This window comes from Oncorhynchus mykiss, chromosome 8 (genome assembly GCF_057628025.1).
Source record: "Oncorhynchus mykiss isolate SJ-2025 chromosome 8, ASM5762802v1, whole genome shotgun sequence".
Lineage (NCBI taxonomy): Eukaryota > Metazoa > Chordata > Actinopteri > Salmoniformes > Salmonidae > Oncorhynchus > Oncorhynchus mykiss.
Genome location: NC_143029.1, coordinates 92,142,392 through 92,167,481, shown reverse-complemented (window position 1 = coordinate 92,167,481; position 25,090 = coordinate 92,142,392). Strand labels below are relative to the sequence as shown.

At 45.5% G+C, this 25,090-nt stretch overlaps 2 protein-coding genes across 9 annotated transcripts in view; one reads left to right on the top strand and one right to left on the bottom strand.

The window, feature by feature from the left end:
* The window catches only part of LOC110530891 (casein kinase I), a 67,590-nt gene extending 51,014 nt beyond the window's left edge, over positions 1 to 16,576 (bottom strand). For 6 of the 8 annotated variants that reach the window (XR_016482719.1, XR_016482718.1, XM_036986733.2 and 3 more), the window contains exon 1: positions 16,021 to 16,539. The gene's annotated coding sequence lies outside the window, so the exon portion shown is untranslated. Of the gene's footprint in view, positions 1 to 16,020 lie in introns of all 8 variants that reach the window. The other 2 variants (XM_036986738.2, XM_036986739.2) reach the window with 2 other exon arrangements.
* Positions 1 to 17,255, top strand: part of LOC118965583 (paired mesoderm homeobox protein 1) — a 145,894-nt gene extending 128,639 nt beyond the window's left edge. The window contains exon 3 of the mRNA XM_090183002.1: positions 17,081 to 17,255. Within this exon, the coding sequence (XP_090039128.1) occupies positions 17,081 to 17,122 (42 nt within the window). The 3' untranslated portion in view covers positions 17,123 to 17,255. The remainder of the gene's footprint in view (positions 1 to 17,080) is intronic.
* Positions 17,256 to 25,090: the final 7,835 nt, after the last annotated feature.

Below are 25,090 nucleotides of genomic sequence, written 5' to 3'. Positions count from 1 at the left end.
TACCAGAAGGTTATCGTCCCTTTGTGTCAATACCAGAAGGTTATCGTCCCTTTGTGTCAATACCAGAAGGTTATTTTTGATTCATCTGGTACCATCTCTTCACCTGCTCTCCGTTTAGTTTTCCAGGTTCCGTTTTTTCCCCAGTTTTCGGACTCAAAAATCACACTTCTTATAGAAAAACAACAAAACAACACGTGCAACACAGCATTCCTAACCTGGCCCACAATGTCTGCTGTCTGGATTTACTTTAACCTTTTCAAAGGAAGATAAAGGGCATATGCAACGTTTGTGCTGCTACTATTTCCCGAGGAGGGGAGAAAGTGAAATCTTTCAATTCCACAAACCTAACTACTCATTAGAAAGTGCATCACCCCCAGGCGTTCAGCAACTACTTAGAACAAAAGAAAAAAAACTAAGCGCACACTTACAACGAAACAAGATCAAGTGGAGCAGTCATTTGAAACTCAAAAGGCAAAATCCATTAATGCCAAGACAATGGAATTCATTGCCCTTGACAACCAACCGTTCTCTGTCGTGGATGATGTTGGCTTTCGCCAACTGGTCGAGCACTTCGAGCTCCGGTACACACTACCAAGTATGCACTATTTTACAAAATGTTGCCCCACCGGAGTTACACAGTATTGCTGACATGCACATCCATGAGTTACTTGCTATGGGTGTCACTGTTATTAGCTTCAATAGCACCATGAGCATGCTGAGTCTGACAGTACAGTGGGTCGATGAAGATTTCGTACTGAAGAAAGCCGTATTGCTCAAGGATGGGCTGGTTCTCATACCGCTGCTGCCATTTCAATGGCATTTGAGAACATGTTTGAAACATGAACACTCCTAACGCCATTCAAACAACTGACTGCAGAAATAAGACCATGAACCGCATCTGCAGCAGACTGCAGTGTTATCCTATGTTTCACCGAGTCGTGGTTGAACGACGACACGGACAATATAGAGCTGGAGGGATTTTCAATGCACCGGCAGAACAGAGATGCTACGTCTGGTAAGATGAGGGGTGGGGGGGGGGTGTGTCTTTTTGTCAATAACAGCTGGTGTGCGATGTCTAATATTAAAGAAGTCTCAAGGTATTGCTCGCCTGAGGTAGAGTACCTTATGATAAGCTGTAGACCACACTATCTACCAAGGCAGTTCTCATCTACATTATTTGTAGCCGTCTACACAGACCGACGCTGGCACTAAGAGCGCACTCAACCAACTCTATAAGGCCATAAGCAAACAAGAAAATGCTCACCCAGAAGCGGTGCCCCTAGTGGCCGGGGACTTTAATGCAGGGAAACTTAAATCAGTTTTACCTCATTTCTATCAGCATGTCACATGTGCAACCAGAGGGGGAAAAAAAAAAATCCTAGACCACCTTTACTCCACACACAGAGATGCACACAAAGCTCTCCCCTGACCTCCATTTGGCAAATCCAACCATTTTTCTATCCTCCTGATTCCTGCTTACAAGAAAAAAATAAAAGCAGGAAGTACCAGTGACTCGCTCAATACAGAAGTGGTCAGATGGCGCGGATGCTATGCTACAGGACTGTTTTGCTAGCACAGACTGGAATATGTTCCGGGATTCACCCAATGGCAATGAGATGTATACCACCTCGGTCATTGGCTTCATCAATAAGTGCATCGACGTCGTCTGACTGCAGAAATAAGACCATGAACCGCATCTGCAGCAGACTGCAGTGTTATCCTATGTTTCACCGAGTCGTGGTTGAACGACGACACGGACAATATAGAGCTGGAGGGATTTTCAATGCACCGGCAGAACAGAGATGCTACGTCTGGTAAGATGAGGGGTGGGGGGGGGGTGTGTCTTTTTGTCAATAACAGCTGGTGTGCGATGTCTAATATTAAAGAAGTCTCAAGGTATTGCTCGCCTGAGGTAGAGTACCTTATGATAAGCTGTAGACCACACTATCTACCAAGGCAGTTCTCATCTACATTATTTGTAGCCGTCTACACAGACCGACGCTGGCACTAAGAGCGCACTCAACCAACTCTATAAGGCCATAAGCAAACAAGAAAATGCTCACCCAGAAGCGGTGCCCCTAGTGGCCGGGGACTTTAATGCAGGGAAACTTAAATCAGTTTTACCTCATTTCTATCAGCATGTCACATGTGCAACCAGAGGGGGAAAAAAAAAAATCCTAGACCACCTTTACTCCACACACAGAGATGCACACAAAGCTCTCCCCTGACCTCCATTTGGCAAATCCAACCATTTTTCTATCCTCCTGATTCCTGCTTACAAGAAAAAAATAAAAGCAGGAAGTACCAGTGACTCGCTCAATACAGAAGTGGTCAGATGGCGCGGATGCTATGCTACAGGACTGTTTTGCTAGCACAGACTGGAATATGTTCCGGGATTCACCCAATGGCAATGAGATGTATACCACCTCGGTCATTGGCTTCATCAATAAGTGCATCGACGACGTCGTCCCCTCAGTGACCGTACGTACATTTCCCAACCAGAATAGCCATGCTGATCCTCAACACTGGGGCCCCTTAGGGGTGTGTACTTAGTCCCCTCCTGTACCCCCTGTTCACCCACGACTGCGTGGCCTAACAACTCCAACCCCATCATTAAGTTTGCTGACGACACAACAGTGGTAGGCCTGATCACCGACAACGATGAGACGGCCTATAGGGAGGAGGTCAGAGACCTGGCAGTGTGGTGCCAGGACAACAACCTCTCCCTCAATGTGAGCAAGACAAAGGAGCTGATTGTGGACTACAGAAAAAGGTGGGCAGAACAGGCTCCCATTAAAATCAACGGGGCTGTCGTGGACCGGGTCGAGAGTTTCAAGTTCCTTGGTGTCCACATCACCAACGATCTATCATGGTCCAAACACACCAAGACAGTCGTGAAGAGGGGACGACAAAACCTTCCCCCCCCAGGAAACTAAAAAGCTTTAGCATGGTTCTCCAGATCCTCAAAAAGTTTGACAGCTGCACCATCGAGAGCATCCTGACCGGTTGCAACACCGCCTGGTATGGGAACTGCTCGGCATCTGACCGCAAGGCGCTACAGAGGCTAGTGCGTACGGCCCAGTACTTCACTGGGGTCAAGCTTCCTGCAATTGCCTACATCCCAAACTGCCCCCTGTTGCCTAAGGGTGAAATGGCCCCTCTGAATAACAGGCCGTGGTTTTGGCTTAACTGTGTTGTGAAAAAAAACGCCACCTAGATAGCACAGCAGGACATATCTGGAAACCAACAACTGTACCGATGTATTTGGAACAACAAGTGGTCAATATTAAGAAGTGTTAATTATTAGGCGTCAGGAGAGCACAGCGCATGGAACAAAGCAGTGAGACATGCAACATCGCATGTTTGTAATAACAAAATTAGACGATTTTAGTGTTAATCATTTTAATTAGATACGGTCAAGGACATGACAAACTAAAACAAAGTATTAGAATGTGCAGAATTGTCTCTGACATTAGTCAGCTACTATGTGTTACAATATACAGCTACAGTGCCTTGCGAAAGTATTCGGCCCCCTTGAACTTTGCGACCTTTTGCCACATTTCAGGCTTCAAACATAAAGATATAAAACTGTATTTTTTTGTGAAGAATCAACAACAAGTGGGACACAATCATGAAGTGGAACGACATTTATTGGATATTTCAAACTTTTTTAACAAATCAAAAACTGAAAAATTGGGCGTGCAAAATTATTCAGCCCCCTTAAGTTAATACTTTGTAGCGCCACCTTTTGCTGCGATTACAGCTGTAAGTCGCTTGGGGTATGTCTCTATCAGTTTTGCACATCAAGAGACTGAAATGTTTTCCCATTCCTCCTTGCAAAACAGCTCGAGCTCAGTGAGGTTGGATGGAGAGCATTTGTGAACAGCAGTTTTCAGTTCTTTCCACAGATTCTCGATTGGATTCAGGTCTGGACTTTGACTTGGCCATTCTAACACCTGGATATGTTTATTTTTTAACCATTCCATTGTAGATGTTGCTTTATGTTTTGGATCATTGTCTTGTTGGAAGACAAATCTCCGTCCCAGTCTCAGGTCTTTTGCAGACTCCATCAGGTTTTCTTCCAGAATGGTCCTGTATTTGGCTCCATCCATCTTCCCATCAATTTTAACCATCTTCCCTGTCCCTGCTGAAGAAAAGCAGGCCCAAACCATGATGCTGCCACCCCCATGTTTGACAGTGGGGATGGTGTGTTCAGGGTGATGAGCTGTGTTGCTTTTACGCCAAACATAACGTTTTGCATTGTTGCCAAAAAGTTCAATTTTGGTTTCATCTGACCAGAGCACCTTCTTCCACATGTTTGGTGTGTCTCCCAGGTGGCTTGTGGCAAACTTTAAACAACACTTTTTATGGATATCTTTAAGAAATGGCTTTCTTCTTGACACTCTTCCATAAAGGCCAGATTTGTGCAATATACGACTGATTGTTGTCCTATGGACAGAGTCTCCCACCTCAGCTGTAGATCTCTGCAGTTCATCCAGAGTGATCATGGGACTCTTGGCTGCATCTCTGATCAGTCTTCTCCTTGTATGAGCTGAAAGTTTAGAGGGACGGCCAGGTCTTGGTAGATTTGCAGTGGTCTGATACTCCTTCCATTTCAATATTATCGCTTGCACAGTGCTTCTTGGGATGTTTAAAGCTTGGGAAATCTTTTTGTATCCAAATCCGGCTTTAAACTTCTTCACAACAGTATCTCGGACCTGCCTGGTGTGTTCCTTGTTCTTCATGATGCTCTCTGCGCTTTTAACGGACCTCTGAGACTATCACAGTGCAGGTGCATTTATACAGACACTTGATTACACACAGGTGGATTGTATTTATCATCATTAGTCATTTAGGTCAACATTGGATCATTCAGAGATCCTCACTGAACTTCTGGAGAGAGTTTGCTGCACTGAAAGTAAAGGGGCTGAATAATTTTGCACGCACAATTTTTCAGTTTTTGATTTGTTAAAAAAGTTTGAAATATCCAAGAAATGTCGTTCCACTTCATGATTGCGTCCCACTTGTTGATTCTTCACAAAAAAATACAGTTTTATATCTTTATGTTTGAAGCCTGAAATGTGGCAAAAGGTCACAAAGTTCAAGGGGGCCGAATACTTTCGCAAGGCACTGTATGTGCATGTAGAAATGTTGCATAGTGCTCTGGGCGGTATCTTTGTAGGTAGACATCCATTTTTCCTCTGATCGTCACCAACCACAGCCAACCACAGCCTCCTAGTGACTTGGATTACAGGCACATAAAAAAAGGTGGAGGGGGAGAGGGGAATTATCCAGGACAGAAAGTAGAATGGAAGTCGTGTTGAAAGCTGTATGTCATTTACTGCAGCTGCCTGCTCAGCGTCTGACTGACGGAGTTAGAAACCAGAGCCCCTCTCATCCTACAGTACAGCTACTGGTCAGGTCCAGAAACCAGAGCCCGTCTCATCCTACAGTACAGCTACTGGTCAGGTCCAGAAACCAGAGCCCACCTCATCCTACAGTATAGCTACTGGTCAGGTCCAGAAACCAGAGCCCACCTCATCCCACAGTACAGCTACTGGTCAGGTCCAGAAACCAGAGCCCACCTCATCCCACAGTACAGCTACTGGTCTGGTCCAGAAACCAAAGCTTGTTTCATCCTACAACTACAGGCAGGAAGTGTTATCTAGTGTTTGAGTGCCAGCTCTAAAAATACACCACCACCCCCCTCCCCCCCTCCCCTCTCTCTCTCTTTCCCCAGCCAAGCTCTCTCTCTAGTGCTCGTTGCCGCTCTGCCCTATCACCCCCCTCTCTCTCGCTCTCTTTTTTCCCGGCCAAGCTCTCTCTCTAGCGCTCTCTGCCTGTCCTATCACCCCTTGCTCTCTCCAGCCCAGCTCTCTCTGCCTCGCCCTCTCCAGCCCAGCTCTCTGCTTAGAGGAACGGACCTCCCATTCTCATGTCAGCTGTTGTGGACAGACAGAACGACAACTCTGAGGAGTCGCCAAAAGAGTGTCTGTACAATAAAGACATCAAGGACACTTGTGTTACTGGGGGAATAAAGACATCAAGGACACTTGTGTTACTGGGGGAATAAAGACATCAAGGACACTTGTGTTACTGGGGGAATAAAAGACATCAAGGACGTTTTACTAGATATTATGAGGCATGTTTAACCTTGTTCAAAGTAGCCTAGGCAAAAATCTGACCATATCAGTGGAAGCAATTATTTAATAAATAGACTTCCATATATAAAGATCATCAAGGACATGAACAAAGCTGGGAACGAGAGACTGAAAAACAGCTTCCATCTCAAGGCCATCAGACTGTTAAAGTAACCACCTGATTACTCAACCCTGCACCTTAGAGGCTGCTGCCCTATATCCATAGACATGGAATCACTCACCTGGTTACTCAATCCTGCTGCCCCATTGCCATAGACATGGAATCACTCACCTGGTTACTCAATCTTGCTGCCCCATTGCCATAGACATGGAATCCCTCACCTGGTTACTCAACCCTGCAGCCCCATATCCATAGACATGGAATCCCTCACCTGGTTACTCAACCCTGCTGCCCTATATCCATAGACATGGAATCCCTCACCTGGTTACTCAACCCTGCTGCCCTATATCCATAGACATGGAATCACTCCAGGTGAGTGCACCTTATACATAGAATCACTCACCTGGTTACTCAACCCTGCACCTTAGAGGCTGCTGCCCCATATACATAGACATGGAATCACTCACCTGGTTACTCAACCCTGCACCTTAGAGGCTGCTGCCCCATATCCACAGACATGGAATCACTTTAATGTTTACATACTATTTTACTCATCTCATATGTCTATACTGTATTCAACTGTAGTCAATGCCACCCCGACATTGCACGTCCTAATATTCATAAATTAATGTTATTTATTCTTTTAATTTGAGATGTGTGTATTGTTATTTATTTATTCAACCTTTATTTAACTAGGAAAGTCAGTTAAGAACAAATTCGTATTTACAATGACGGCCTACCACGGCCAAACCCTAACGACGCCGGGCCAATTGCGCGCCGCTCTATGGGACTCCCAATCACAGCCGGTTGTGATACAGCCTGGAATCGAACCAGGGTCTGTAGTGACGCCTCTAGCACTGAGATGCAGTGCCTGAGACCGCTGCGCCACTCAGGAGCCCCTTGTGTATTGCAGATATTACTGCACTGTTGGAGATAGGAACACAAGCGTTTCCCTACACCCACAATAATATCAGTTAAGTACGTTTAGGTGACCAATATATTGTGATTTACCATTTGAAACCAGTAGCCTATGTTCCATTGGTTTTCAAATCAAATCAAACTTTGTCACAGTGGCTTATTTCTGCATGTTATTGATATCACGTGGTGTTTTGAGTCATTTTGATTTCATGTCAATTCAAATAAAGCTACAATTGGCCAGCTAGCTAACCAACAACTGTAACAATGTATTTGGAACAACAAGTGGTCAATATTAAGAAGTGTTAATTAGTAGGCGTCAGGAGAGCACAGCACATGGAACAAAGCAGTGAGACATGAACATCGCGTTATGTTTTTGCAAAATGTTCACTGCTAGCATGCGAGGCCAAGAGTGCGGGGCCACGCAGTGATCAAATCCCACCCCTCCAGAGTCTTCAGGGCTGAGACCCGGATGTTCTGAATGTCTAGTGATGTCCCTGGTTAGGGGATAAAGAACATTATTATGTAACTTACAGTAGTTCCCAGTCACATGGTGTTTGTTTATAAAACACACAACGACCAGAGACCGGAGCCGTGTGATTCACTCAGTTGTTCAACACGCGCCGGTGACCTAGTTACAGTATGGAATTCACAACTAAATCTTTACCTGCTAGATATCTTATAACTATTAAGTTAACTGTCTAAAATATGCTAAATGCTCTGCAGTTGTGCTTTTGGTTTGCTAATTTAGTAGCTGGTTAGCTATCTAATTATGTGGTTAGGGTCTACCAAAAATCAAGCTTTCGCTTGGTAACAGCAGAGAAATCCCCTCCTGGCTGAGATTCGTTTTGTGCTGTGTAGCCTTTTTTGAGTTACTTGTATACTTGTATAGTTTAGGTCAGAAACTGTACAAAATGTTCGCAATGAACTTGTTAGCATTTAGTAAGCATATTCTACTGGATTTTACATGTACTTGTTAGCATTGCTAACCTTCGGATTATAGAGTATCAGTGAGGTTTGAAAACAGCGCCCCTTGTGTTCAGTGCCGGTATTACCGAATAGCCGGGTATGGCACAAGGTCGGTATGAGGGTATGACAATCTTAATACCGCCCAAACCCACTTATAAGACACTACTTGATGTAGCGAAATAAAATCATCAGGCTATGGAACCCTGAGCTATTCACCGGACGTGCTACCTGTCCCAGACCTGTTGTTTTCAACTCTCCAGAGACAGCAGGAGAGGTAGAGAGACTCGCAATGATCGGCTATGAAAAGCCAACTGACATTTACTACTGAGGTGCTGACGTGTTGCACCCTCGACAACCACTGTGATTAATATTATTTGACCCTGCTGGTCATTTATGAACATTTGAACATCTTGGCCACGTTCTGTTATAATCTCCACCCGGCACAGCCAGAAGAAGACTGGCCACCCCACATAGCCTGGTTCCTCTCTAGGTTTCTTCCTAGGTTTTGGCCTTTCTAGGGAGTTTTTCCTAGCCACCATGCTTCTACACCTGCATTGCTTGTTGTTTGGGGTTTTAGGCTGGGTTTTTGTACAGCACTTTGTGACATCAGCTGATGTAAGAAGATCGTTATGAATCAATTTGATTTATATACGAACACAGAGCTGACCCCATTTACTTGACTAGTCAATTGTTTGGTCGTATACAGCACAAAATTCAGCTCAGGTGCATCCCATTTCCATTGATCATCCCTGAGATGTTTCTACAACTTGATTGGAGTCCACCTGTGGTAAATTCAATGGATTGGACATGATTTGGAAAGGCACACAACTGTCTATATACGGTCCCACAGTTGACAGTGCATGTCAGAGCAAAAACCAAGTCATGAAATTGTCCGTAGAGCTCCGAGACAGGATTGTGTCGAGACACAGATCTGGGGAAGGGTACCAACAATCTGCAGCGTTGAAGGTCCCCAAGAACACAGTGGCTCCATCATTCATAAATGGAAGAAATTTGGAACCACCTAGATTCTTCCTAGAGCTGGCCGCCGGGCCAAACTGAGCAATCGGGGGAGAAGGTCCTTGGTTAGGAAGATGACCAAGAACCCGTTGGGGACTCTGACAGAGCTCCAGAGTTCCTCTATGGAGATGGGAGAACCTTCCAGAAGGACAACTATCTCTGCAGCACTCCACTAATCAGGCCTTTTTGGTAGAGTGGACAGACGGAAGCCAATCCTCAGTAAAAGGCACATGACAGCCCGCTTGGAGTTTGCCAAAGCCACCTAAAGGACTCTCGGACCATGAGGAACAAGGTTCTGTGGTTTGATGAAACCAAGATGGAACTCTTTGGCCTGAATGCCAAGCTGCACATCTGAAGGAAACCTGGCAACATCCCTACGGTGAAGACGGTGGTGGCAGCATCCCTACGGTGAAGACGGTGGTGGCAGCATCCCTACGGTGAAGACGGTGGTGGCAGCATCCCTACGGTGAAGACGGTGGTGGCAGCATCCCTACGGTGAAGACGGTGGTGGCAGCATCCCTACGGTGAAGACGGTGGTGGCAGCATCATGTTGTGGGGATGTTTTTCAGCGGCAGGAACTGGGAGACTAGTCAAGACCAAGGTAAAGATGAACGGAGCAAAGTACAGAGATCCTTTTGAAAACCTGCTCCAGAACACTCCGGACCTCAGACTGGGGCGAAGGTTCACCTTCCAACAGGACAACGAGACTAAGCACACAGCCAAGACAACACAAGAGTGGCTTCGGGACTCTGCATGTCCTTAAGTGGCCGAACCAGAGCCCGGAACTGGAGAGACCAGAAAATAGCGACGTTCCCCATCCAACCTGACAGAGATTGAGAGGATCTGTAGAGAAGAATGGGAGATACTCCCCAAATACAGGTGTGTCAAGATTGTAGAGTCATACACAAGAAGACTTGAGGCTGTAATCACTGACAAATGTGCTTCAACAAAGTACTGAGTAAAGGGTCTGTTTCAGTTTTGTATTTTTTATAAACGTACAAACATTCCTAAAAACCTGTTTTTGCTTTGTCACTATCGGGTATTTTATGTAGATTGATGAGTAAAAAAATATATATTTTTTAACTGAGCTGTCCACTGCTCAGAGAGGTGATGTTTACCTGGGCTTGTTGCAGATAGAAGTGCAGCCTAATGAATGGAGCTGACACACTTCACGTTGGCCCTGGTCAAAAGTAGTGCACTACGGGAAATAGGTTGCCAGTTGGGACACAGTATGGACAGAATGGCTGTAATAGATACTAGTTTGCCAGTTGGGACACAGTGTGGACAGAATGGCTGTAATAGATACTAGTTTGCCAGTTGGGACACAGTGTGGACAGAATGGCTGTAATAGATACTAGTTTGCCAGTTGGGACAGTGTTGACCGAATGGCTGTAATAGATACTAGTTTGCCAGTTGGGACAGTGTTGACAGAATGGCTGTAATAGATACTAGTTTGCCAGTTGGGACAGTGTTGACAGAATGGCTGTAATAGATACTAGTTTGCCAGTTGGGACACAGTGTGGACAGAATGGCTGTAATAGATACTAGTTTGCCAGTTGGGACACAGTGTGGACAGAATGGCTGTAATAGATACTAGTTCGCCAGTTGGGACACAGTGTTGACAGAATGGCTGTAATAGATACTAGTTTGCCAGTTGGGACACAGTGTTGACAGAATGGCTGTAATAGATACTAGGTTGCCAGTTGGGACACAGTGTGGACAGAATGGCTGTAATAGATACTAGTTTGCCAGTTGGGACACTGTTGACAGAATGGCTGTAATAGATACTAGTTTGCCAGTTGGGACACAGTGTTGACAGAATGGCTGTAATAGATACTACGTTGCCAGTTGGGACACAGTGTGGACAGAATGGCTGTAATAGATACTAGTTTGCCAGTTGGGACACAGTGTGGACAGAATGGCTGTAATAGATACTAGGTTGCCAGTTGGGACACAGTGTGGACAGAATGGCTGTAATAGATACTAGTTTGCCAGTTGGGACACAGTGTGGACAGAATGGCTGTAATAGATACTAGTTTGCCAGTTGGGACACAGTGTGGACAGAATGGCTGTAATAGATACTAGGTTGCCAGTTGGGACACAGTGTGGACAGAATGGCTGTAATAGATACTAGTTTGCCAGTTGGGACACAGTGTGGACAGAATGGCTGTAATAGATACTAGTTTGCCAGTTGGGACACAGTGTGGACAGAATGGCTGTAATAGATACTAGGTTGCCAGTTGGGACACAGTGTGGACAGAATGGCTGTAATAGATACTAGTTTGCCAGTTGGGACACAGTGTGGACACAACATGATTTAGGCTGTCTTTACACTGACAAAATAAAGTAAGATATGCCAAAGAGAAAGTGGTTTCAAACTATATGATACATGGTAACCTACCATGGTAATATGGCCCAAGGATGACTTGCAGTGCGTGTACAAACACACAGTAGAGATATTTGGGTTGAACACGCAGCAGACAGGAGTATGCTGATCTCAACAGGCCTGGTATTATTAGACATCTATGCAGGTCAGCAATCTAGAGGGGTTTTGTCTCTGGTTGAAGTGTCACAGACATTTCATCTAAGATTAGACTCCATCTCTCCGTCTTATAAAGAGCCTTTTGGTAGGCAATAGGTTCATTTGGTCCAGATAGTCCCACACAAATCTTACATTTTAACAGATCTTTAAGATGCCTGGAAAAGTGGTATACCATTTTTTTTAAATCCCATCAACAACATGCTATAGCTAGACCTAGCAGGAATCCAACAACATGCAATAGCTAGACCTAGCAGGAATCCATCAACATCATGCTATAGCTAGACCTAGCAGGAATCAATCAACATCATGCTATTACTAGACCTAGCAGTAATCCATCAACAACATGCTATAGCTAGACCTAGTAGGAATCCATCAACATCATGCTATAGCTAGACCTGGCAGTAATCTTAAACTAGAAAGAAAATGTGTAGGCTATGTGGAACATCCCCATACTGTATTTTACTGTGTGGGTTGTAGTGTACTAAACATTAGGAACACCTGCTCTTTCCATGACAGACGAACCAGGCGAATGATATTTCGTTATTTTTCCCCAAATTTTATTTAACCAGGTAGGCCAGTTGAGAACAAGTTCTCATTTACAACTGCGACCTGGCCAAGATAAAGCAGCGCAACCCAAAGGTCATCCAGCCAACTTGACACAACTGTGGGAAGCAATGAAGTCAACATGGGCCAGCATCCCTGTGGACACCTTGCAGAGTCCATGCACAGATTTATTGAGGCTGTTCTGAGGGCAAAAGGGGGTGCAACCAGCCTTTTCCTCTCTGGCTTCAGGTGGGGTCAGGTTACACAGAGACCAGCCTATACCTCTCTGGCTTCCATTGGGGGTCAGGTTACAGAGAGACCAGCCTATACCTCTCCGGCTTCCATTGGGGGTCAGGTTAGAGAGACCAGCCTATACCTCTCCAGCTTCCATTGGGGGTCAGGTTACAGAGAGACCAGCCTATACTTCTCCGGCTTCAGGTGGGGGTCAGGTTACAGAGAGACCAGCCTATACCTCTCCGGCTTCCATTGGGGGTCAGGTTACAGAAAGAGACCAGCAAGGCCACATGGCATCCATTAGTCCCATACCTATCACCCAATATATCACTAGTAACCTAGCCTGTTCTCAGATCTGTTTGTATTGTATAGCAGCCAACTCCTATCGTGGATTAAAAATAATACGAAGATCTGGGACCAGGCTAAACTATCTGTCTGTCTTCATAACTAGCACAGAAGAGAGACTGTCAAACAGGCCAGTCTGTCTAAATAACTAGCACAGCAGAGAGACTGTGAACCAGACTGGTCTGTCTTCATAACTAGCACAAAAGAGAGACTGTCAACCAGGCTAGTCTGTCTAAATAACTAGCACAGCAGAGAGACTGTGAACCAGACTGGTCTGTCTTGATAACTAGCACAGCAGAGAGACTGTCAACCAGGCTAGTCTGTCTTGATAACTAGCACAGCAGAGAGACTGTCAGTCATGAACAGGAACTGCCATGTTTTTATGGGATTATCTGTTATTCTCAACGAACCAGTTTCACAGAGACAGGCGGAACAACAAGGTCTCTATCCATTGAAGCGTTGAAATGGCTCCCTTTTCCCTATATAGTGCCCTTGGGCTGTGGTCAAAAGGATGCCATTTGGGAGGAATACCACGTAACCTCTTGCTCCTGACATATGCATCTGATCAGTTATGACTGAGACTATCATCACAACACCACACAATATGACCTTAAATTCAGACCCTCCTACATGTGCAGCTGATTTTTGTGGTGTGCAGCAAAGCCACAAATATCGACATCCACATCCAGCCGGGTAGGCCTTACTCTGTGGTTACTTAATCTCTAGCTTTTACAATTTCGCTGCTGTGCTGATGACACATTTCAAAGACTGTTTAGTGGTAGCTTGTGTTGTGATGAATTTCTACAATTGACACAGTTGTCTCACTTCATAATAAACAAGAGGATATGTTTGTAAACACAGCCAGGGGAATCCATTGTCTCATTCAAAATGTGATGGCTGGGTGGTTTTAGGAATAAGACTCCTTAGTAATTCATCTTAAGTGATACTGCCAGTTGGATAACAGCAACAAAAAAAACTAACAAAAAAGGCTTTGGGTTTGTTTGGTTTATGGAGTGGCAAGGGGCAAAGATCCTGGGAGAACATCAGTACGTAGCGAGCAAGAATATACTCCAAACACAGACAGCAACTAACCAAGTACCTAGCAATAATATACTCTAAACACAGACAGCAACTAACCAAGTACCTAGCAAGAATATACTCCAAACACAGACAGCAACTAACCAAGTACCTAGCAATAATATACTCTAAACCCTGACAGCAACTAACCAAGTACCTAGCAAGAATATACTCCAAACACAGACAGCAACTAACCAAGTACCTAGCAATAATATACTCTAAACACAGACAGCAACTAACCAAGTACCTAGCAATAATATACTCTAAACCCTGACAGCAACTAACCAAGTACCTAGCAAGAATATACTCCAAACACAGACAGCAACTAACCAAGTACCTAGCAAGAATATACTCTAAACACAGACAGCAACTAACCAAGTACCTAGCAAGAATATACTCCAAACACAGACAGCAACTAACCAAGTACCTAGCAAGAATATACTCCAAACACAGACAGCAACTAACCAAGTACCTAGCAAGAATATACTCCAAACACAGACAGCAACTAACCAAGTACCTAGCAAGAATATACTCTAAACACAGACAGCAACTAACCAAGTACCTAGCAATAATATACTCCAAACACAGACAGCAACTAACCAAGTACCTAGCAATAATATACTCCAAACACAGACAGCAACTAACCAAGTACCTAGCAAGAATATACTCTAAACCCTGACAGCAACTAACCAAGTACCTAGCAAGAATATACTCCAAACACAGACAGCAACTAACCAAGTACCTAGCAAGAATATACTCCAAACACAGACAGCAACTAACCAAGTACCTAGCAATAATATACTCCAAACACAGACAGCAACTAACCAAGTACCTAGCAATAATATACTCCAAACACAGACAGCAACTAACCAAGTACCTAGCAATAATATACTCCAAACACAGACAGCAACTAACCAAGTACCTAGTCATGTAAAGTCAACGTACTACTACTACTAGATCGTTAAGTTAGTCATATGGCAAAGTTATGCTTGCAATACAGCCATTGACAAGATCAATGCAGAGATAGATAGGTTGGCTTGATTTTCAGTAGAGTCGATCTAGCCAGGTATCTGGAAAACTTACGCCTGACCAACTGTAAAAGTATTTGGTTAGCTAATCGAGTTAGGCCCAAGCTCGCTAACTAGTTATAGACTGCCTGGATAGATAGCTGACTGTTAGCCTAGTTAGTGTGAACAGGGTTTTGTGCGATGTGTGTATCTGTTTAGGTTGGTCGACGAACCAATGTAGGTAATACACTAACTAGTTGACGTTATTCATTTTTTACATTGTTGATGTTTTTACACAGCTTGAACACAATTACGGGGATTAGTTAGCTAGGCCTGAAACATGTACCTGTTGTCCTAGCTTGCTACACATCGATATGCTAGCTAACATTAGCTAGTTGTCTTCCTGGCGTTGTCGTCGTAGTTGACAATCGATTATAAAATATAACATTTGATTTATAAAGCGAACACAAGTTAGCGAGATGGCTAACTAACATATTTAGTTGCGGTTTTGTATAGCACGCTAACTGGTGTCGCAGCTAGTCGCCTAGCTAACGTTAGCTAGAGCAGGCAGATTCACCGGCGTCGGCTAGCTGTAGGCTTTTACCTCAACCAATTACCTAACGTGGTTAATGCCAGATGATATCTGGTGAGTTAGATAAGCAATCAAAATGCAACTATTGTAATATGTACATTTAGCTAGCTTTGCTAACCAGCTAATTTGCCTAACTACCTACGGTATCACAGGAAGTTAATGTACCTAGCTAGCTTTGCTAACCGTTAGCTCGTTGCTAACTGGCAGTTGATTTGTTGCTATGGCCTAGCGATGGAACTTCACTACGATATAATGTCGTTGGTTTAGAAAAACGTTAACAGTTGGAAATACAGAAGTAGAGTTGATAACGTTATACGTTTACAAATGAACAAAAAACGATCCGTTTGTTGACATTTCCCGAATAATAAATATAATACGACAACAACAAAAAAACAGGGCAACTCCTTAATCCGTAACTGTTACTGTCGAGATTGATGCACATTTCTTTCAATTCATTTTTCACTAACCTATTGGTCAAAAACAAACAAACAATGAACGAAGAGAGGGAAAGCGTGTACCTTCTCCGGTTGGTTTAAGACACGGTAATTCCAACCTCATTGTGTTTTTTGTTTAATGTAATTTTCTTCATTCCATGTTCCTCCTCCTCCCCTCTCTCTCTCTCTCTCTCTCCTGTGGATGTTGTCTGTCAACTCAACCTCGCCAGTCAGGTAACGAACGAGCGTAACATTTTTTTTTCTGCCGCGGCGCTGTTCCCTGCTACAGATAAGTTGTTAAACTAGCGTAACTTGGTTTGGAGAATAGCGAGTCACAGGCCGTGTTCGAGAGCATCAAAACGACTGACTGATCTTCAAATTAAATTGGATTTGTCTGATACGCCGAATACAACAGGTGTAGGTAGATGCAGACTTACAAATCCTTAATAAAAATGCCGTTTTAAGAAAAACATGCTTAAGTTAAAAAAAAAATTATAAGTAAAAAAAGTAAAAAAACAAATCATTAAAGAGGTGCAGTCGAATAACAGGGGGGGCTGGAGTAATTGACCATTTTTAGGGCCTTCCTCTAACACTTCCTGGTATAGAGGTCCTGGATGGCAGGAAGCTTGGCCTCAGTGATGTACTGGGCTGTACGCACTACCCTCTGTAGTGGTGTGGGGGCTGTGCTTTGGCAAAGTGGGTGGGGTTATATCCTTCCTGTTTGGCCCTGTCCGGGGGTGTCCTCGGATGGGGCCACAGTGTCTCCTGACCCCTCCTGTCTCAGCCTCCAGTATTTATGCTGCAGTAGTTTATGTGTCGGGGGGCTAGGGTCAGTTTGTTATTTCTAGAGTACTTCTCCTGTCCTATTCGGTGTCCTGTGTGAATCTAAGTGTGCTTTCTCTAATTCTCTCTTTCTTTCTCTCTCTCAGAGGACCTGACTCCTTGCTGTCCCCAGTCCACCTGGCCGTGCTGCTGCTCCAGTTTCAACTGTTCTGCCTTATTATTATTGACCATGCTGGTCATTTATGAACATTTGAACATCTTGGCCATGTTCTGTTATACTCTCCACCCGGCACAGCCAGAAGAGGACTGGCCATCCCACATACGCTCTCTCTAATTCTCTCTTTCTTTCTCTCTCTCGGAGGACCTGAGCCCTAGGACCATGCCCCAGGAATACCTAACATGATGACTCCTTGCTGTCCCCAGTCCACCTGACTGTGCTGCTGCTCCAGTTTCAACTGTTCTGCCTTATTATTATTCGACCATGCTGGTCATTTATGAACATTTGAACATCTTGGCCATGTTCTGTTATAATCTCCACCCGGCACAGCCAGAAGAGGACTGGCCACCCCACATAGCCTGGTTCCTCTCTAGGTTTCTTCCTAGATTTTGGCCTTTCTAGGGAGTTTTTCCTAGCCACCGTGCTTCTACACCTGCATTGCTTGCTGTTTGGGGTTTTAGGCTGGGTTTCTGTACAGCACTTTGAGATATCAGCTGATGTACGAAGGGCTATATAAACACATTTGATTTGATTTGATTTGTAGTGCCTTGCGGTCAGAGACCGAGCACTTGCCATACCAGGCAGTGATGCAACCAGTCGATGGTGCAGCTGTAGAACCTTTTGAGGATGAGGACCCAGGTCCAATCTTTCCAGTCTCCTGAATAGGCTTCGTCGTGCCCTCTTCACAACTGTCTTGGTGTATTTGGACCATGATAGTTTGTTGGTGATGTGGATACTGTTGTGACTTTACTTTCATTAATCTGATGGCTGTTATTTATTTAATCCACTAACTAGGTTTAATTGTTACCAGATTAAATTAATCATGTAGGATTTAACTCATTAGGATTTGGGGTACCACAGAAGAAGTTGTTAACAAGTTACTATCTCCAGAATTAAACGCTATAAGGTCTAAATCTATTTAATCGATAAACAGTCATCTTATTAATCATTCCCTCTTATCATATCGTCATTCTGACCAGTCATAACCTTCTTGGATCTGAAAAACCCCCAGCCTTGCTCATTATTCAGTACTACACAAATTGGTTTAATCATTTATCTACTAGCTAACTAAATAATAATACCGAATATTCACACACTTACATGAGACAAAAGTCCCTAGTGGACTGACAAGATATGACAGCATGTAACAAAATAGATGGAGGGGGGTGAGAAAAAGGGACACATTATACACATTATATAACTATTCTCCTATAAACCATATAAGTATATGGGAGTCCTCTCCATATAAGTATATGGGAGTCCTCTCCATATAAGTATAAGAGCCCCTTTTATCCCCTTCCCGTCTTCTACTGTTGTTCACTCTGGAAGATAACCAGCCATGCGGACAATTCCCATTGATGAGTATAGTAGGATTGTCTCACTTAGATTAGCTTTTCTCGATATCTGACATAAGACAGCTAATCAGCTGTACCAGTGATTGACTGAGAGGGGGAGTTTATCGCTTCTTCCTCCTCGTGTTAGTATTCAGGATTCGGACCACGATGGACATGAGCTGCAGCTCTTCGTCTCTCTGGTCTAAAGGAAGCTGAGTTAATTTCTTCATCTCGTGTTGAGGTTCAAAGTTTCAACCATTTCCAACAGGAAGCTACCGCTCCATGCTTTTCTGGTCTCAAGTTAATTTCGTTACCAAGGCTTTTTATGCACTCTGGCCAAAGGGGGCGTCTCTGTCCGTCTGACATGCTCTTCTGACCTCACTCGGGGAGTGGCTACTTAATGTGCGAAGGATAGGATTAGAACTTCTCCTATGACTCCTAAAATCACATTCATATCTTAACAAAAACACTTAAATCATTTGTCATTTTATATGTACAACATTTTGGATAAAAACTTGACAGATAAAAAGGGGTATCCTTTCCAAGTTACAGTTTCAAATAGCATCACAAAATGAAAACCAATATTACATTCATTTTCCATAGTTCCCCACTGACCATTCCCCACATTCTTTATGCTAGTATTATTGTTCCATTATCCATGTTTGGACGTTAGAGTTTTGGGCGAGTAAAAGTCTGGAGACAAAGGGAAATTCCTTTAGCTAATACTGGAGGGTAGAGAGAGTCCTCTCCTGCTTAATTTACGATCGGGCATGGCGGTGTCAAAACCCCCACAGCCCCCCCCCCCCCCCCCCCCCTTTTTCGGGTGGGAGAGGGTCTGGTTATTGTCATCCATTGCCAAGCTGATCTGACCCATTGTGATCCTCACAGGACAGTCATGACAAATCCAAGGAACTTGAAGCTCTCAACCTGCTCCACTACAGCCCCGTCGATGAGAATGGGGGCGTGCTCGGTCCTCCTTTTCCTGTAGTCCACAATCATCTCCTTTATCTTCATCACAATGAGGGAGAGGTTGTTATCCTGGCAGCCTCCTCCCTACAGGCTGTCTCATCTTTGTCGGTGATCAGGCCTACCACTGTTGAGTCGTCGGCAAACTTAATGATGGTGTTGGAGTTGTGCCTGGCCATACAGTCATGGGTGAACAGGGAGTACAGGAGGGGACTGAGCGCGCACCCCTGAGGGGCCCCGTGTTGAGGATCAGCACAGCAGATGTGTTGTTACCTACCCTTACCACCTGGGGACGGCCAGTCAGGAAGTCTAGGATCCAGTTGCAGAGGGAGGTGTTCAGTCCCAGGGTTCTTAGCTTAGTGATGAGCTTTGAGGGCACTATTGTGTTGAGCTGTAGTCAATTAATAGCATTCTCACGTAGGTGTTCCAGTGGTGCCAGGAAAATAACCTCTCCCTCAACGTCAACAAAACGAAGGAGCTGGTCGTGGACTACAGGAGGCAGCAGTGAGAGTACGCCCACATCAACATCGATAGGGCCGCAGTGGAAGGTCAAAAGCTTCAAGTTTCTCGGGGTGCACATCATTGACAACCTGAAATGGTCCATTCACACAGACAGCAAGGTGAAGAATACCTTTACAGCCTACACAATATACCCCATCTGTAAACTCTCCTTCCAGACTCACATCAAACATCTCCAATCCAAAGTTAAATCTAGAATTGGCTTCCTATTTCGCAACAAAGCATCCTTCACTCATGCTGCCAAACATACCCTTGTAAAACTGCCCATTCTACTGATCCTCTGACTCCTGCTCTGGGTGGTCCTCCTCCAGCTTCAGCTCTGACTCCTGCTCTGGGTGGTTCAGCTTCAGCTATGACTCCTGCTCTGGGTGGTCCTCCTACAGCTTCAGCTCTGACTCCTGCTCTGGGTGGTTCTCCTCCAGGTTCAGCTCTGACTCCTGCTCTGGGTGGTCCTCCTCCAGCTTCAGCTCTGACTCCTGCTCTGGTGGTCCTCCTACAGCTTCATCTCTGACTCCTGCTCTGGGTGGTCCTCCTCCAGCTTCAGCTCTGACTCCTGCTCTGGGTGGTCCTCCTCCAGGTTCAGCTTTGACTCCTGCTCTGGGTGGTCCTCCTCCAGCTTCAGCTCTGACTCCTGCTCTGGGTGGTCCTCCTCCAGCTTCAACTCTGACTCCTGCTCTGGGTGGTCCTCCTCCAGCTTCAGCTCTGACTCCTGCTCTGGGTGGTCCTCCTCCAGGTTCAGCTTTGACTCCTGCTCTGGGTGGTCCTCTTCCAGCTTCACCTCTGACTCCTGCTCTGGGTGGTCCTCCTCCAGCTTCAGCTCTGACTCCTGCTCTGGGTGGTCCTCCTCCAGCTTCAACTCTGACTCCTGCTCTGGGTGGTCCTCCTCCAGCTTCAACTCTGACTCCTGCTCTGGGTGGTCCTCCTCCAGCTTCAGCTCTGACTCCTGCTCTGGGTGGTCCTCTTCCAGCTTCACCTCTGACTCCTGCTCTGGGTGGTCCTCCTCCAGCTTCAGCTCTGACTCCTGCTCTGGGTGGTCCTCCTCCAGCTTCAGCTTTGACTGCTCCAGAACATCTTATAGAACCAAATCATATTCTAGAACACATTCTAACAAACGGCAGAGACAGCAGACAGGTTTAAGTTCCTGGGCGGTAGTCTGGATCGTCCTACCCATATAAGTTGCTTTTTTTATAGGTAGGCCTAAAGGTTTTTAGGCTAAATAACCATATCAAAATGGAAAGCTCCTTGAAAGAGGTCATATGCCAGCAGGCCTATTGGGCCAAAATCAACAATAGTCAGTGATCAGATCAGTGATTCCCAACCAGGGTCCTGGGGGTACTTGAGAAGACTCATGAGACCATAGGCCTACTGGTAAAATGCACGAGGGGGTACTCCGGGCAGAGCCAAATTCAGTTGGTGGTATAGTAACCAAAAAAGATTGGGAACCACTGGGATAGAAACCATATATCCTGAGGCTGCATTTATTGTAGCTGGGGATTTTAACAAAGCAAATTTGAGAACAAGGCTACCTAAATTCTATCAGCATATTGATTGCAGAGCTCGCATGGGCATTACACTAGACTACTGCTACTCTAACTTCTGTGATGCATACAAGGCCCTCCCCCACCCTCCCTTCGGCAAATCTGACCACGACTCCATTTTGCTCCTACCATCCTATAGGCAGAAACTCAAACAGGATGTACCCGTTACCAAAACCATTCAAAGCTGGTCTGACAAATCGGAATCCACACTTCAAGATTTTTTTCATCATGCGGACTGGGAAATGTTTCCGGGCAGCCTCAGAGAATAATATCGACATATACACTGATTCAGTGAGTGAGTTTATAAGGAAGTGCATTTTAGATGTTGTACCCACTGTGACTATTAAAATCTACCCTAACCAGAAACTGTGGATGGATTGCGGCATTCGCGCAAAACTGAAAGCGTGAACCACCACATTTAACCATGGAAAGATTACTGGGAATATGGCAGAATAAAAACAGTGTAGTTATTCCCTCCGCAAGGCAATCAAACAAGCGAAATGTCGGTACAGGGACAAAATGAAGCCGCAATTTAATGGCATAGACACGAGACCTATGTGGCAGGGTCTACAGGAAACCACAGACTTCAAAAAGAAAACCAGCCACGTCGCGGTCACCGACGTCACGCTTTCAGACAAGCTAAACACCTTCTTCGCCCGCTTTGAGGATAACACAGTAACACTGACACGGCCCGCTACCAAGGATTCTCCTTCTCCGTGGCCGACGTGAGTAAGACATTTTAACATGTTAACCCTCGCAAGGTTGCTGGTCCAGACGGCATCCCTAGCCGTGTCCTCAAAGCAAGCGCAGACCAGCTGGCTGGTGTGCTACACATATTAAATCTCTCCCTATCCCAGTCTGCTGTGCCCACATGCTTCAAGATGGCCACCATTGTTCCTGCATCCAATAAGGCAAAGGTAACTGAACTAAATGACTACTGCCCCGTCGCACTCACTTCAGTCATCATGAAGTGCTTTGAGAGAATAGTAAAGGATCATATCACCTCCACCCTACCAGCCACCCTAGACCCACTTCAGTTTGCATACCGCCCCAACAGGTCCGCAGACGATGCAATCGCCATCACACTGCACACTGCCCTATCCCATCTGGACAACAGGAATACCTATGTAAGAATGCTGTTCATTTACTACAGCTCAGCATTGAACACCATAGTACCCTCCAAGCTCATCATTAAGCTCGAGGCCCTGGGTCTCAACCCTACCATGTGCAATTGGGTCATGGACTTCCTGACAGGCCGCCCCCAGGTGGTGAAGGTAGGAAACAACATCTCCACTTCGCTGACCCTCAACACTGGGGCCCCACAAGAGTGTGTGCTCAGCCCCCTCCTGTACTCCCTGTTCACCCATGACTGCGTGACCAAGCACGCCTCCAATTCAATCATCAAGTTTGCAGATGACACAACAGTTGTGGGCTTGATTACCAACAACAATGAGACAACCTACAAAACAACATCAACAAAACAAAGGAGATGATCGTAGATTTCAGGAAACAGCAGAGGGAGCACACCCCTATCCACATCGAAGGGACAGTAGTGGAGAAGGTGGAAAGTTTTAAATTCCTCGATGTACACATCACAGACAAAATGAAATGGTCCATCCACACAGACAGTGTGGTGAAGAAGATGCAACAGTACCTCTTCAACCTCAGCAGGATGAAGAAATTTGTCTTGTCACCTAAAACCCTGACAAAGTTTTACAGATGCACAATTGAGAGCATCCTGTCGTGCTGTATCACCGCCTGCTATGGCAACTGCACCATCCTCAACCGCAAGGCTCTCCAGAGGGTGGTGCTGCACAAACTTTAGATCACCAGTTACATTGTGTGCTAAATGTGAAATGTTTTTTGCAATGGGAAGTAATAGTTGTAAATTCAGATTGGGAAATGGTTAATGCTTTGCTTTTGTATTCTTGTGATTGGGACCTACTGGCTTATTATGTCTGAGTTTATGGACTGCTTATCCTTTAACGTCATGCTGTGTGTGACTGCTGTCTTTCCATCAGCCCTATGCAGCGATGTAGTGGTGCCTGTAGAAGTGCCAAACGGTTCCCAAACAGTCCGCCCAGCGAAGGAAAAGTACCGCCCAGCGAGGGAAAGGCACCGCCCAGCGAAGGAAAGGCACCGCCCAGCGAAGGAAAGACACCGCCCAGCGAAGAAAAGACAACGCCTTAGCGAAGGAAAGACACCGCCCAGCGAAGGAAAGGCACCGCCCAGCGAAGGAAAGGCACCGCCCAGCGAAGGAAAGACACCGCCCATTGAAGGAAAGACACCGCCCAGCAAAGGAAAAGCACCGCCCAGTGAAGGAAAAGCACCGCCCAGCGAAGAAAAGGCACCGCCCAGCGAAGGAAAAGCACCGCCCAGCGAAGGAAAGGCACCGCACAGCGAAGGAAAAGCACCGCCCAGTGAAGGAAAAGCACCGCCCAGTGAAGGAAAGGCAACCTGTGTGAAAAATAAATCTTATAGATTTTTCTGATTTTCACTCTCAAAATCACACTTTTTTAAATAGGAAAATAAACACAATTTGATGGTCTAAGTCCACATCAATGCTTAAACCACATACATCTGATTGGGTGGACCTGTCAGGGTCTGGCATCTCATTGGGTGGGCCTGTCAGGGTCTGGCATCCCATTGGGTGGGCCTGTCAGGGTCTGGCTTCCCAGCGGGTGGGCCTGTCAGGGTCTAGCATCCCAGTGGGTGGACCTGTCAGGGTCTGGCATCCCAGTGGGTGGACCTGCCATACCAGAACCAGTAGAGAGCTGCTCCATGCCAGAACCAGTAGAGAGCTGCTCCATACCAGAACCAGTAGAGCTGCTCCATACCAGAACCAGTAGAGAGCTGCTCCATGCCAGAACCAGTAGAGAATTGCTCCATTCCAGAACCAGTAAAGAGCTGCTCCATACCAGAACTAGTAGAGCTGCTCCATACCAGAACCAGTAGAGAGCTGCTCCATACCAGAACCAGTAGAGAATTGCTCCATTCCAGAACCAGTAGAGAGCTGCTCCATACCAGAACCAGTAGAGAGCTGCTCCATACCAGAACCAGTAGAGAATTGCTCCATACCAGAACCAGTAGAGAGCTGCTCCATACCAGAACCAGTAGAGAATTGCTCCATTCCAGAACCAGTAAAGAGCTGCTCCATACCAGAACCAGTAGAGAGCTGCTCCATTCCAGAACCAGTAGAGAGCTGCTCCATACCAGAACCAGTAGAGAGCTGCTCCATTCCAGAACCAGTAGAGAGCTGCTCCATGCCAGAACCAGTAGAGAGCTGCTCCATTCCAGAACCAGTAGAGAGCTGAACACTCCTGCTGCCTGCAGATGATATTTCACTGAAACTAGGCTGTGTGTCTAGCGCTCAACGTGCAACAGAAGGTCTGACCACCCGTCCCAAAGGGTTCTGGTTAAACGTAGTGCTCTGTATATGGCAGGGTTCTGGTTAAATGTAGTGCTCTGTATATGGCAGGGTTCTGGTTAAATGTACTGCTCTGTATATGGCAGGGTTCTGGTTAAATGTACTGCTCTGTATATGGCAGGGTTCTGGTTAAATGTACTGCTCTGTATATGGCAGGGTTCTGGTTAAACGTAGTGCTCTGTATATGGCAGGGTTCTGGTTAAATGTACTGCTCTGTATATGTCAGGGTTCTGGTTAAATGTAGTGCTCTGTATATGGCAGGTTTCTGTATATGGCAGGGTTCTGGTTAAATGTAGTGCTCTGTATATGGCAGGGTTCTGGCTAAACGTAGTGCTCTGTATATGGCAGGGTTCTGGTTAAATGTACTGCT